The following is a 14,260-nucleotide window of genomic DNA, read 5'->3' as shown; positions in this document are numbered from 1 at the left end:
GGAAGGCAGAGACACACAGGGATGGAGGGGGGGTAGGCAGCTCACGGAGACAAACCAGTCTCCTCCGCCCCTACTATACACAGGGAGAATACCCCCACCCAGGGGTCCTGGGGAGACTCCTAGCGCCCCAGTGAAAGTGATGGGAATCATATACATCTTTTAATGTATTGCGTTTGACTCACTTTTTTCATGCATTTCATAAAATAGATCTGAGAAGCAGGTGAGCACATTTGCTAAGCAAACCCAGTGGGAATTCACCAAGCGGAGTCCACAGTGGGCTTCTCTCCACCATCCCCCGTCTAATTTAAGGCACTGACCACACTGACCACACTTCACCCTTTCCTCATTCCAGGCCCATGACTATCTGGCCTGAGTTTTCCTTTGCTTGGTTTCCACCCCCTGGATTTACAGCGCCCCATGTTTCTCATTAAATCGGGACTGACCATTTCAGACAAGTTAAGTCATGCCCAGATATATGGCCACCAGATAGATTAAAACCAGGACTGTGTTCAGGTTCGCTGGAAGGCTTGCAGCCTTCAGAGAAACCATTCTTCTCGTTTTCCAGTAGCTCCTCCACATGACTGGAAATGACAGAAATGACAGCCGCAGGACAAAAGCCAGACCCTGGCGGGCCAGGCAGCCTGGCTGTTCCCTCTAAGAGCCAGAGTGGCCTGTGCTGCTTGCAGGGCCTGGGAGGGGGCAATCTTCTGTTCATTTCTGTTAGGCCCACCTGTTGTCCTTGGCCTTGAGCCCCTTGACCTTGTAATCAAGCAGCTTTCAGTCATGAACTATCCGGAATGAAGCTGTATGCAGCTCAGTCAAACACCCTGGAGCTTTAAATGTTGTCAGATGTGCGGTTGACATTGAACAGACTTTTATTGTCCCTCTTCAGCTACTTTTCAGAAAGGTTCCCAACATTTTTTTTTAACAAAGACCCACAGAAGAAGGAGCAAAGGGCAATTACCGTGTGTGTATGCATGCATGTGTGGGGGTGAGTGTGTATATGGGGGGGGGATGAGGGGTGTAGGAAAAGTTTCCAACTTTATGCATTAATTTATTTCATTTGAAGGGAAGCATGGGGCACGATATTTACCATATATTTTAAGGTGCAAAAATTCCAGTGTTAGTCTATCATGGCCCTATAAGTAGAACCACTCTCAAAATTCTCAGCCTCTGACTAACTTCCGCTGAGGCAGACGAGCCAGTAAAGAAGACACAGCTGCTGCTCGCCAAAATAGATAAATAAAGAAAAAGGAAAGAAAAACCCAGCCGCACAGGCCACGCACCACGTGCTTTGAGTGCCCGTGGCATAAGCCTCCCCGGCGCAATCTTATCATTTAGGAAGAAACAAAGCTCGCGTTGACATAGGATCTTTGGTTTGTCTGACTTTGTGGATCGGAAGTTTTTGTCCGAGGCTGAGATGCGTTGGGAGCCTGGAATGGTAAATTTCTCATTTTATAGTCAACGTGTCTCAAATGAAAGAAAGCTATTTTTAAACGTCAGCTAATACAGTCTGGCGGGGGGGCGGGGGCGGGGGGGGCGGGCCAGGGGGTTGGGCGAATCTCTTAGCTCACAGAAGCAGCTGGGCATTTCTCCTGGGGAGTGAGGACCAGCATCTTGCATGTGTCCCGTGGAGAAGCCTGCGCCTGGTGGACGCTCAAAGCTAGAATAAGTGGTGGAGTGAACCCGAAGGGTCCTCCCCAGGCTTGGCATGAGGCCCGGGGACTGGTTGAAAGAACCCCCTGAGGCTCTTCTGGCCCCAAGGGGATGCTACTAATAAGCACATTAGCTACCGTCTTGGATGACAGGCTTCTGCCTACATTCAGAAATCAAGGCTCCACGAGCTTTGCTAGGCATTTCTCTTTGACTTGACAGAGTTATTCTTTACTCTCTTCTTGGTTATAATACTTATTCTACAGCTTCCTTCGGCTCTTGCCTAAAAAGCTACCTGATATAGGCATAGAAAGAGGTATTGAATGTATGGATTAATAAGATGGTTTTCGATGCCAAAGAATGGGGGCTTTCGGGTCATGTGTGGGACAGCCAGACTTCGGCATACTGAGGATATAACTAGAGCCAGCGAGTCTCACCTGGGCCAGGAGAGTCCAGCAACAGCAACTCACCTGGGTGAAGCCCTCGCCTGGAGGAAGCCTGTGCCATAAGTCAGGCCCAGATCCAGGCCCTTCCATGCACTCGCTCCTTTATTTCTCATAGCAACCCTTCAAAAGAAAAACTAATACGACTCTCATTGGGAAGACCAAAGCACAGAGAGGCTTGGTAACTTGCCCAAATACATACCTTTAGTAAGAGGTTTCTTGCTTTATTTTATTAACTGCGATGCATTCATTTAAACTAGCAATGAAATCTGTTAGTACTCAAGTAGGAGAGAAGACAGGGAGTATAAAAGTTAAAGACCAATCAGGAAACTGTTACGACAGTGAGTGGCAAGATAAGAGCCTGGGCCAAGGCAGCGCCCTGGAGACGGTGGGTCAGGAGTGGACAGGAGGAGACGGCTGGAAAGCTGTTACAGAGAGAACATTCACAAGGTGTGGTGGGATTCAGACATGGGGGGCGGGGGCAGGAGGGGGATTCAGCTTGCCCATCTGGATGGATGGTGCCGTGAACCAAGGCAGGGTTTACAAAAGGAGGAGCACGTTTGGAGAAAGAAAGTTCAATTTGTGGTGTTTGGTTTTCAATACCTGTGCTATGTCTAGGTTACAACTGAGATTTGATAAGTCACTGGATACCCAGATCGAGAGCTGAAGAGTAGACAAAGCCAAAGATAGGATTTGTGAGGCATCAGCAGAAAGGGGGGAAGTGAGACTGGCTGAGAGTAGTCAGAGTGAGCCTCAGCCTGGGGTGAGACTAGAAGAGGACCCAGGGGAACACCAGAGTGTAGGCAGAGGGAGGAGCAAAAGAGGCTGAAAAGGACTCACCGGAGAGAGAGGGAGGAGCAGTCAGAGGCTGATGGCACAAGAGCCCAGGGCCTGTGCAAAGGGAGAGGCCCAGCATGTCAGATCTCTCGGAAGAATCCAGTAAAAGAGGAACAAAGGTGGCGGAGACACTTGGCCCTCGGGCTGCCATGGGCGGCCTTAGCAAGAGCAGCTTTGGTGGAGTGTTGGGGCTACTGAGCACTGCTAGAGAAGCCCGACACTGTCACGCTGAAGAAGAAGTGTGGCTCAAGAGAAAGGGGAGAAAGTGTTGAAAAAGCACAGAAGAGAGGATGGGGAGGTACATGCTAATAAAGTTCAAATTATTGGCTCCTTCCACTCTGCATTACATTCTTTTCTGTCTTTCTACAGAGGCTCCCAAATGGTCATCGTAATGGCGTTACCATGATCATAGATAACATTTAATGAATACTTTCTATGAGACAAGTGCCTGTCTGATTGTAAGCCTCAGACCACGTCTATGGGACAGACAGTATTATTATCGTCATTTTAAAGATGAGAACAGTAAGCATTAGGGAGATGAACCAACTTGTCCGAGGCCACAGAGCCAGTGAGGGATAGTCCCAGAATACAAACGCAGGCAGTCTGAATTCCGTCATTTTGTGCTTAAGTATTACACTATGATCTGTTGACACAAAGAAAAACGTAATTTACGACCCGTTTTCCTGGTGTTATACATCTAGGTGGCTTCTGCTCTTTTGCTCTGCATGTAGCTTTAAATGTCTGCTGGGTTAATTAATATGCTTCAACAGCCCAATTTTCTTTCAGCCTTACCTCATCGCCCCTCATTTGTCAAGAAGTTGAGTGACTAGCGTCCAGAGTGCTGTGGGTGGGCTGATTTACAAAACCGAATACTGTTAGTCACCCAAAAAAAGGGGAAAGAAAAAGAAAAAGAGGCTTTCTTCCAGGAAACCCACCTGGTTATAGGCTGAAATATAAATGCTTATCCCAAAGAACCCTAAAGGAAAACAAGCAACTGCTGATTGAGACGGACTGAATGCAGAAAACCATGCTGAACACAGCATTCTAAAGTCATTTCAAAATATTTTCAGAGGCTTTCGTAAATACTTTGCCAAAAGAGATGAGAAACACTGCACTTAGCGAGGCAAAGTTAACCCACAAGAACTTGAGCAACAAATGATAAAGGTTCAAGAGCATACTTTTGGTATCTGAATATAACCCACTAGAAAATCATTTCAGAACAGGAAGTCTTCGACGTGGTATTCTTCAGTTAACATTGCCACTGTGAGAGCTTCGTGTCACAGAACTTGACCTCTCTAGACACCCCCAGCCTTCCCAGCACCATCCCTCAGAGACTCTTCCAGACCCGTGTTCTCCAGCATGTCTGCCTGAGACCCAGGTGGGAAATACATGTTGGCCCAGTATTTGCCTATGCGTGTCCATTTGTGCACACATGTACACTCATACCCACACCCGCGCACATTTTTCACAAAATAATACACAAAATAATACTTATCCTCACCATGTGCAATTAACTCTAATCTTTTCTTTTCTATCCTATTTTATTTCTTAAAAATTCTGTTCCTAACATACAAAATTGTTTCATAAGCACTTAAAGACTTGCAACCTACAGTTTAGAAACTCTATTCTAAAGGATCTAAACTCAGGTGGTCCAGCCAGAATTGTCCGAGGAAGAATCTGCCATCAGTATAGTAGAAAGTATATGGGCTTTAGAATTAGACAGACATGGCGTCCAATCGCACCTTTCCAGTGAACAAGCTGTGCCTTTGGGCAGGTTAATTGACCTCTCTGATCATCTATTTCCTCACCATAAACCTTTGGGGCTGCTGGGAGAATGAAATGAGAGGACACATGTAAAAGCACTGAGCCCAGCACCTAGTAGCACTGAATACATTCATTCACCCAACAAATATTTATTGAGCATTAGATGCTGTCCTCAGGGCTAGGCACACGGCAGTTCCCAAAACCAGTGACACCTGCTTTCACGGAGTTGGCATTCCAGTTGGCAAACACAGATGATAAGCAAATAAACATAGAATGTGTCAGGGAGTGATAAGGGCTGTATGCGTTTCCCATTGCTGCTGTAACAAATCACCATAAACTTAGTGACTTAACACAATACAAATTTATTATCTTACAGTCTGGAGGTCAGAAACCTAAAATGGGTCTTATTGAGCTAAAATCAAGGTGAGGCCAGGGCTGCGTTTTGTTTTTTGGGGTTTTTTGTTTGTTTGTTTTTTTGGAAGCTTTAGAAGAAAAATTCATCTCTTTGTCTTTTCCAGATTCTAGAGGCAGATCCACTCACTGGCTTATAGCTCCCTCCCAACTAACCTGCCCAAAGGCACAAGGCTTGTTCACTGGAGAGCTGGGATTGGACCCCATGTCTGTCTAATTCTTAGCCAGCAACAGTGGGTTGAGTCTTGTCACTTGGATCACTCTGACTGCCTCAGCGGGCACATTTCCTCTGACTCTGATACTCCTCCCCCTCTTTTAAGGACCCATGTGGTTAAATGAAAGCCACTTGGCTAACACAGAATAATCTCCCCCGCTCAAGATTCTTAATTTAATCACATTTACAAAGTTATTGTTGCCATGGAAGGCAACATGTTCACAGGTTCCAGAGAATAGGATGCCATCAGTAAAGGTGGAAGGAGAGGGTTTTTCCACCTACCACGAGGGCAATGACAAAAAATGAGGCAAAGTAAAGGGGACTGCTGCCTGTTGATGGAGTCACCAACCAGGGGTAATACTAAGAACAAAGCTAAATAAATGCCTTTTTGTTTGTTTGGTATTTGCAATGGCAGAAACCAGCCTCCATAAAGCGTGTCTTGGGCACTAGAATGGCCAGAGGCATGAGACTGCCTTCATCACATACTGGGGAGACACTCTTCTCAGATTCAACCAATTACCCACAACTACAAAGAGGTTGTGATTTGAGGCCATCTGTGATTTTTGGTAAAATATCCCTTGAGCCATGGATTCCTGAACAAGTCATTCCTGCCTAGTGAGCCTAGGGGACAGCCAGGTATCTGCACCCTAAGGGCCGTTCATTGGTCTTGCCCTTAAACACTTCTGTTTAGTAATTTTCCTGTATCTATCATCACTGTTTTCATTTGTGAACTCTGGGCACTAAGGAAGGGAAAAAAACTCTAATGGAAGCTGAAAAGATAGACTTGTGTTAGGATATGCCCAGGAATGTGAAAGGGCAAAAGCCAACAGCCTGAATGAAGGTCTCTGTGTTTGTAAACTTGGGGCTGCACTGAAATCTCAAGTGTATCCTGCATGAGCATCAGGTCCTCTGGTAGGTGTCTCTTCTTCGCTTCTGAATTCAGGGACTAAAGAGTCCCTTACCCTGTCACAACCACGTTGCCGGTGCTGTGTTCTCACATGACCGAAGGAGCATGGGAACTGCACAGGTCTGTGCTGGCCACTGGTCTGCTTGCCTATGTAATCTTGGTGCTTTATTTTTATTTCAGGGAAAACTCGATGCCTTGTGGGTCCTACTAAGGAAAGGATATGACCGCGTGTCCGTGATGCGTCCACAGCCAGGAGACACGGTAGGACTCAGAAATGGTGTCACACACACAGTCATTTTCTGTCTCTCTCTGTGTTTGTAGAGCTAGAATAACTCCAGGTAAACAAATCCAGCTATTATCTCATGCAATGACAAATCAGATACTAGTTTACAAAACTATGGGTTTTATAAGACGTTGACTTTTGACTTGCTTTTCTGAAAAGGATTTTGTCAGGCTAGGTTGGGTTTAGCTTCCTAGGGCCCGAACTTAAGTTATAGGTACGGTAAGTGAATAAAGGGGGGCTGGTTCTGACGTTGGGCCATCGCAGGAGCGAGGCCTGCTGCTCCTCACCACCCTGGGCAGTGACGACAAACAGGGTGCCAGAGCCCCAAGATGGGGCAAGGGAACAGGGACCACAGAAGAGTCCCCCCATCTTCCAGCAGCAGGTTTTGGGCCCAAATGGTCCAAAAGCAAAGGAGTACTTTCCGTCCGGGTAAGGATTTGTCCCAAAAGTGTCCAGACCAAGCTTAGAGCATCTCCAACTAAGAGGAGTTAGAAAGGGAGGAGCCAGCAGAGACCTGAGAAACCATCTGCCCGTGTCTTCGTTTCGTAAACGAGGGAGCTGAGGAGCTGAATCACTTGCCCTGTTCAGATCGTAGCAACACTGGAAACAACCTCAATTCTGCTGAAATCACATCATTGCCATGTCTCCTTGTAAGAGATGGTCTCTCCTCCATAAGTTCAATAGAGCAAAAGCTTGGGACCAAATTCTCCCTCAACTGTCAGCAGTCTGCATCTTCTATTTCTTCTCAAGAAATTAGGTACATTCACCCAAAAGCACAATGAAATGCCTGACTCAGCGCTCCCTTCAAGTCCGGTGGAGCTGGGCTTGAATCTCTCTTCTTTCCTGGCTGGAAGTTAACTCCAGGCAAGTCACTTAAGCTCTCCGAACTTCATCTTTATAAAGTAGATGATAACTACTTCATAGTGTGATTGATTGGAGAAGGCAATGTTTGTAAAGCGTTTGACCAACACTGAACACATAGTCATTTATTATGATTATTTACTTTATGCTTTTCTACTATCCGTGGAGGGTTGGTGCAAAAATTCAAACCAAATTGCAATCAATGTGTATCAAATATGCCCATATATTTGCCATGCCCACCCTTCAGCATGACACAACTAATAAAACGTGAGAGCAGAACCTGTTAGGCAGGTTCCTCTCCTTCGCACCTGGTGACAATAGATAGTGTGTGGCTGAGGGGATATGGTCTAGCAGTGGTTCTCAACCTTCCTGATGCCGCGACCCTTTAATACAGTTCCTCATGTTGTGGTGACCCCCAACCATAAAATTATTTTTGTTGCTATTTCATAACTGTAATTTTGCTACTGTTATGAATCGTAATGTAAATATCTGATATGCAAGATGTATTTTCAGGGGTCGCGACCCACAGGTTGAGAACCGCTAAAGAGTCATAGTTTGTGCAAGCTACTGCCCAATTAGCTGTTCTTGCTCTAGGTTGTAGCCAGGACAGCAGGCAAGTATGGCATGAAAGAAACCAAGTCGTAGAAATACTTGGCCACCTTGGCCCTTGTGGCATAAGAAATATGTATTTTGTCTATGAAGGTCTACAAAAACACACTGCTAGAGCAAACTTTGCAGTATGAGCCTAGGCCGTAAACTTGACACTCAGGGTGGTATTTGACCTTATAAGCTATACATCCGGTTTCTGTGGAAAATTAAAAACATTTTAGCATACATGAGACTCATCTAACAGATTAAGAAAAAAACAGTAAGCAACCTACACTCAGGGTCAGACGTGCTATCTTTTGTGACAGAACATGCTGGTACAAGCCCATTTCAGAGCAACTGAAAAACATCTCCACTGACCATTCTGGCCAAAACAAATTCATAAACTGGTGCTGGAAGCCGGTTCATCCTTGCTGCTTGACACAGTCGCTGCAGGGAAGAAACATCTGCACAGCATATATTTCAAGGGACCTGGCATATATGGCATACTGTTCTTAATATGTTTGCTCCCCTTCTTAGCGCTATGTGTTTTAACCAAGGTCCCCTCTCCGAGAAAGGTTGTTTCCCCAGGTGGGAATTTTTCCCTGGAGTTAGGGATTAACAGGACTAAGGAAGGGAATAAATCAGTAAAACCCCTTAACTAAGTGCCAGCTGGGTAGTTAATCACTTTAACTACGAACAATCACGCTTAAGCTACATAATCTTTACTTAGGATAATCTCCTTCAGTTACTTCCTTGTAGCTTAACAGAACAATAGAGTAGTGACCTTGGAATGGGGATAACAAACTCCCTAACCTTTGGGATAGAATGGATAGGATTAAAATCAAATGGTATAAATACAGATGTAACAGGAGAATAAACACAAAAACCTGGCAAGAGAACCTGGCTAGGCTGCTGATCAACTGAACGTTGTCATTCCTTCTTTGCCGACTCCATCCACACCTTTGGGAACCCCTGGGCCTGCTGGGGTTGGACCCCAACAAACTGGGTCAACCTGAGAAGTGGGAGGGTTTGGAAAAAGGAGGGATGGAAAGATATATTATCATATGTAAGATATAAGAACCAACTGAGGGGGTGGGGAGGGAGGCTGATGGATTAAATCCAGCAACAATGAATTTCCCCTAATGCATCACACCTAAATTGAATCACATATTTACTACTTTTGAATGAAAGTTTGTATTAACATGTGAAGATAGTCTGTGTGCTTTTAAGAAACACAACACCTTGGATTTTCATTATCCAATCACATGAAACAATAGATTTGAAGCCCAGGAGGTCAAAGAATTAGGACACCATTGACCTAGGTCTGCCACGAAATATTATGGTTGTCCAGCCTACTTTCAGGTGGGCTTTCTTTATAGCACTCCTGCTAAAATTTTAAGACACACAGGAGAAATAGATGCAGAGAATTGTGTCCCTATAGTTATGATGATGGCCACAAACATCTTGATGTACATGCAGAGTTACACAAGATAGTCACAGATTAGTTACGAACAAGAATTCAAAGTTGCCCCGTGGCAACTCAGAGGCGAATTCCAGGGAAGGGAGGACTGTATCGTAGCTCTGTCTATATCCTTTTTCTGTTTTGTTTTGCTTTACCTTAAGAGACTTTCAACAAACCTACATTACTTACATGGTGATGACTCTTGAGAATTCCTCAGCACTGATTTATGGGACTGACCACATTTTCCATAAACTCAAAATGACTACATCCAGGCATGTGCACATGAACAAGAGTCACAGGTTCTGGATTTAAAACAAAAACAAACAAAAATCACCTAATTACATTCTCAATTGATTTCTAAATTCTTTCAAATGCACATAGACCTCACAGAAACCTGGCAATTCTTCCTTCTCAGTTCCTGTCTCCCCCACTCCCCCCATTAACCCACCCCAACCCTACAGATGCAGACTCTGTCTGCCCAACAAAGCTTTGAGGCTGCTGAAAGGGCTGAGCACCTACAGGACCCACCGCAGAGCAGATGGCTGGGGGAGGCCTGAGCACAGAGCCACACCCTTTCCTGGGATGGGTGCCCACCTCCTCAGAGCTGTCCAAGCCCCAGGTCAGAGAAAACATGAATGGGACCACAGCGGGAGACCTGAATGTTTTCTGTCCACCACCACCCATCTTGCTCTTTCTGCCTGGGGTGGGCTCACAATCCTGTTTTTCCTTAGAGCCCATCAGGAAGTCCTGGGCCAACATAAAAGAGGAAGTGCCAGAAGAAACCACTTAACTAGCAAACCAGCAACACATCTGACCCTAAAATTCAAAGAGTGCGCTAAGCATATGGTATCCTTTGCTTAAACCATCCCTCACAACATGCCTCCAGTACTTCGCCACCGCTGTGCTCTTTCTAAAACACAGATCTCAACATGCCATTCCAAGGCTTTAGATCTGCAAAGATGAGGAAAAAGCACAGAATCCTTAGCTTGAGTTAGAAAGGCCTCTCTTTCCACTTCATCTGCTACTTACCCCAGGTTCCCTCATCACGCCATATCGGCCCTGGTCTCCTGGAATTGCTCACCATTCCCTAAACATGCTTCTGAGTCTCTGTGCCTTTACATATTCTAATTTCTCTGCTGGAAATGCCTTTCCCATCATCGCTGCCCAATAAATCATCACCTTGGCCATACTCTCATTGTCCCCCGTAAACACAAAGAGTTGCTGTTCAGACCCAGGCTGTCCAGGGGCATTGCCAATGCAGAATGCATTTGAAAACTAAGCAAAGTGTGGAAATTAGAGCCTGTGTCCTGTGAGCATTTTCCAGGATGGTCCCCAAGCCTTCCTACACACCTGGGCCACTCTTCAGATTCAGAAGATGTGCTCACCTTTCAAGGACAAATGGCAGAAGGGGTTGAGAATGTTTATCTGAGAAAGACTTAAAGGCACCCTCAGAGCTTTTACTAGTAACTTGGTCATTTCTTAGTCATCACATTATGTGTCCCATTTGGTAATCCTGTTTTTTAAATCACTTAACCATATTCAAGAAATTATCTTTCCTTGTCACCACCTATCCTGGTAAAATATCATTTTCATGACCATGTCATTTTCTATTGTCTATCTATGACATAATATTTCTGCTTTCTTCTCTTTTTTGGACATTTATTTCTAAATGTTTATTGTATAAATGAAGCTCTAATCAGTAACCTTGTTGTCAAATAATGTGCACATTCACGAATGTTTCCTTAGAATAAGTGTCCAAAACAAGACAACGCGCAGAACTTTAAAAGCTTTGATAATATTGCCAGGTTGCCCTCCTGAAACATGGGTTAACCCTCATATCCACATCTATCAAATGCCCATCTCCCCAGATGTTCACCAATATTATTAAATTTAGCTATTTGATTGGTGCTAATTTAATTTGCACCTAATTTATCATTGAGGTGGAACAGTTTTTTAAATGTTTATTTTCTCTTTTGTCAATTGCATATACATACCCTTGGCCCATTTTTTATTAGATATTTTAGAATTGGTTTTTATATGTTCATTTGCTTAACCACCTATCCTGGTAAAATATCATTTTCATGACCATGTCATTTTCTATTGTCTATCTGTGACATAATATTTCTGCTGTCTTCTCTTTTTTGGACATTTATTTCTAAATGTTTATTGTATAAATGAAGCTCTAATCAGTAACCTTGTTGTCAAATAATGTGCACATTCACGAATGTTTCCTTTGTTGTACATTTATTACTCAACTAGAGGCCCGGTGCACGAATTCATGCATGGGTGGGGTCCCTCTGCCTGGCCAGCGATTGGGGCCGATTGGGGCTAGCCAGCCGAGGGAAGGGACCGCGGGAGGTTGGCCAGCCTTGGGAGGTTGTCTGTGGGAGTGCACTGACCACCAGGGGCAGCTCCTGACATTGAGTACCTGCCCCATGGTGGTCAGTGCACATCATAGCTACTGGCCAGTCATCCAGTCATCTGGTCGTAACGATCGCTTAGGCTTTTATATATATAGAATGTTTTGAGAACTTATTATGTGTCAGACCTTGTGCCGCCATGCATTAAGTATACGGTGCTTACCTTATGAAAGTTAAAGTCTAACATTATATAGAAATCCAACGTTTTTCCTAGTTTGTCATTTACCTTTTAACTTTTAAAACATATTTTTAAGTTATCTATAATTTCATAGTCTAATCTATTGACACAATTGGGGAATAACTGGCCTAACTTAAATCTAAATATTAAGCCCCAACCAGCTGCAGAGACATCCTTTCAACTGCAGACAGTTCTGTTCCTGGATTACTAAGTACAAATGCAGAAACATAAGGAACTGCACAACCCTTGGAATCCAGTGATTCTCCACCAGGTTACAAGGTGTGGTCACCTGGGAGTTTTAAAGCACTGATGCCAGGGCCCCACCCCAAAAGTTCTATTAAATTTGTCTGAGATGAGGTCTGGACATTGGGGGCTTTTAAAACCTCCCCAGGTGATTCTACTGGGCAGCCAAGGGTGAGAAGCAATGATCTGGTCCAATTCCTTGTTTTTCATCCAGGGCAGCATCTTCTCTTTCCTTCTGGAAATAATTTGAAGGCAACTCCCCATACTCGTTAGAAACCCTATGCTTCACAAGCATACAGGAAATGGATGATTACAATCTCCATGTACTTTCAAGTCCCTCTCCTATCAAGAAGGTGGTTAACATAGCTTCTGGCTGCTGTATTATTGCTGCTCCTTAGGTAAAGAGGATGGAAATGAGAACATATAACTCTGTCTTGTAGGTCTTTTCAGTCAATATATCAACCAGTTCAAACCCTCTCCGATCATTTTTACCCCAACTCAAACCCCACTTCACATCATGAGCTCTGGGAGAAAGCCACTGGGGTTGGATGTCTTCTTTGTTTTCCACTCCTGGGTCTCTCCCAGATCTGGAACCGGGAGACTGGTGCATTCCATCACTATCAGCACAAACAAAATACTAAGGCACACTGAGCTTGTTTTGCAAAGCTGGGCCTCCTTGCAATCAGAAGAGACCCAGGAAACACACACATAAGTGTACGTAAACAATGTTTGAAGCTTGTCTGAAGCACAGAGGTTGTGAAATCCTCTCCCAGAGCTCACCCAGGGCTACTGCCTTCTGCGCAGCTGCTTCCAATAAGGGAGCTTCCAGTCACATGGGTACCAAGTCCTCCTACTGTCACAGAAGTGATCTGGGCAAGTTACCTCTAGGGGGAGAGAGCGTCCTCAGCCCCGTCCTTCGAAAGCAGATGAGATTCTGTCACATAAGTGGACTCAGAGAAAGAGCCTTCTGTTTCTCTCTTTCTCTTTTCTTCCTCCACATTCTCTGCATTACCCCTTTCTCTTTCCTCCTTGACCTTGGCTGCCTTCCCTCAGACAACTTTCATCAAACATCTGTTGTGGCTCCCACTAAGAGCCCATCACTGGGCCGGGCACTAGGGACACCAATGAGGATAGGACTTAAATTTTGGCTTCCTGGAGCTCAGCGTATGATCTGGAAGAGAAGCAGGTTGTTATAGAAGCACAAACCCATTCACAATAACTTTGAGAATAACTATGATCTCCATTGTACAGAGCAGAAACTGAGGCTCAAGGGAGGTTACTAACATTCTCAAGGACACACACCGGTAAGAGGTGAAGCTGAGGCTTGAATTCAGGACTCCAAGGCTTAAATTCAGGACTCTCAGACTTGAAAGTGCACACTAGATATTCCTTAAGTCCTTCATGTATTTTATGATGAGCCTAGCACCCTGTTGATACTGGATGCTCACCGATTAATTAGCTGTGCCCCTGCCCTTACGAAGCAGGAACAAATGGGCAAGTCCCCAAGCACAACCCCGTGTGAAAAGCTGTGGTGGAGTTGAGTATGTTGAGATGTTGGGGATACGCCCAGGAAGGGCATGTCACCAGCCTTGGCTTCTGGAAGTGATGCTGAAACCAGAAGAAGAGTTGTGGAAGGAGGATATTCTAGTGAGAGGGAAGCTTGAGCAAGGATCCAGAGTGGGCCTGTGGCTCCTTTAGGGAGACACAGGAATGATGTATAGAAGACAGAGTGAGAGGCAGTGAGAGGAGGGAGTGTGGAGAGGAGGCAGCATGGGGAGCTGGTCACGGAAGCCAACTCTAGGACAGTGGAGAATTACTGCAGGTGCTTTAAGTAGGAGTGTGTCAGATGTGTGTTTTAGAAGTCACTCTGACTGCAGTGTGGAGATGGTGGCAACAAGAGATGGTGGCAGCCTGAATGGAAGCCGTGGTGGGCAAGGAGGAAAGAGTCTGGATTCAAGAGATGTTGAGGAGACAGAATGAGTGGATGTGGAGGATG

The 14,260-nt window shown here is 45.0% G+C and overlaps 1 protein-coding gene across 1 annotated transcript in view; it reads left to right on the top strand.

The window, feature by feature from the left end:
* ANTXR1 (anthrax toxin receptor 1) overlaps positions 1-14,260 on the top strand; it is a 217,431-nt gene that overhangs the window by 161,656 nt on the left and 41,515 nt on the right. Inside the window, exon 17 of the mRNA XM_006092977.3 lies at positions 6,410-6,490. Coding sequence (XP_006093039.1) covers positions 6,410-6,490 — 81 coding nt within the window. The remainder of the gene's footprint in view (positions 1-6,409; positions 6,491-14,260) is intronic.

The sequence above is a fragment of the Myotis lucifugus genome, unplaced genomic scaffold, assembly GCF_000147115.1.
Source record: "Myotis lucifugus unplaced genomic scaffold, Myoluc2.0 scaffold_108, whole genome shotgun sequence".
NCBI lineage: Eukaryota > Metazoa > Chordata > Mammalia > Chiroptera > Vespertilionidae > Myotis > Myotis lucifugus.
Note: the sequence above shows the minus strand (reverse complement) of the source record. Positions and strands in the feature narration are given on the sequence as shown.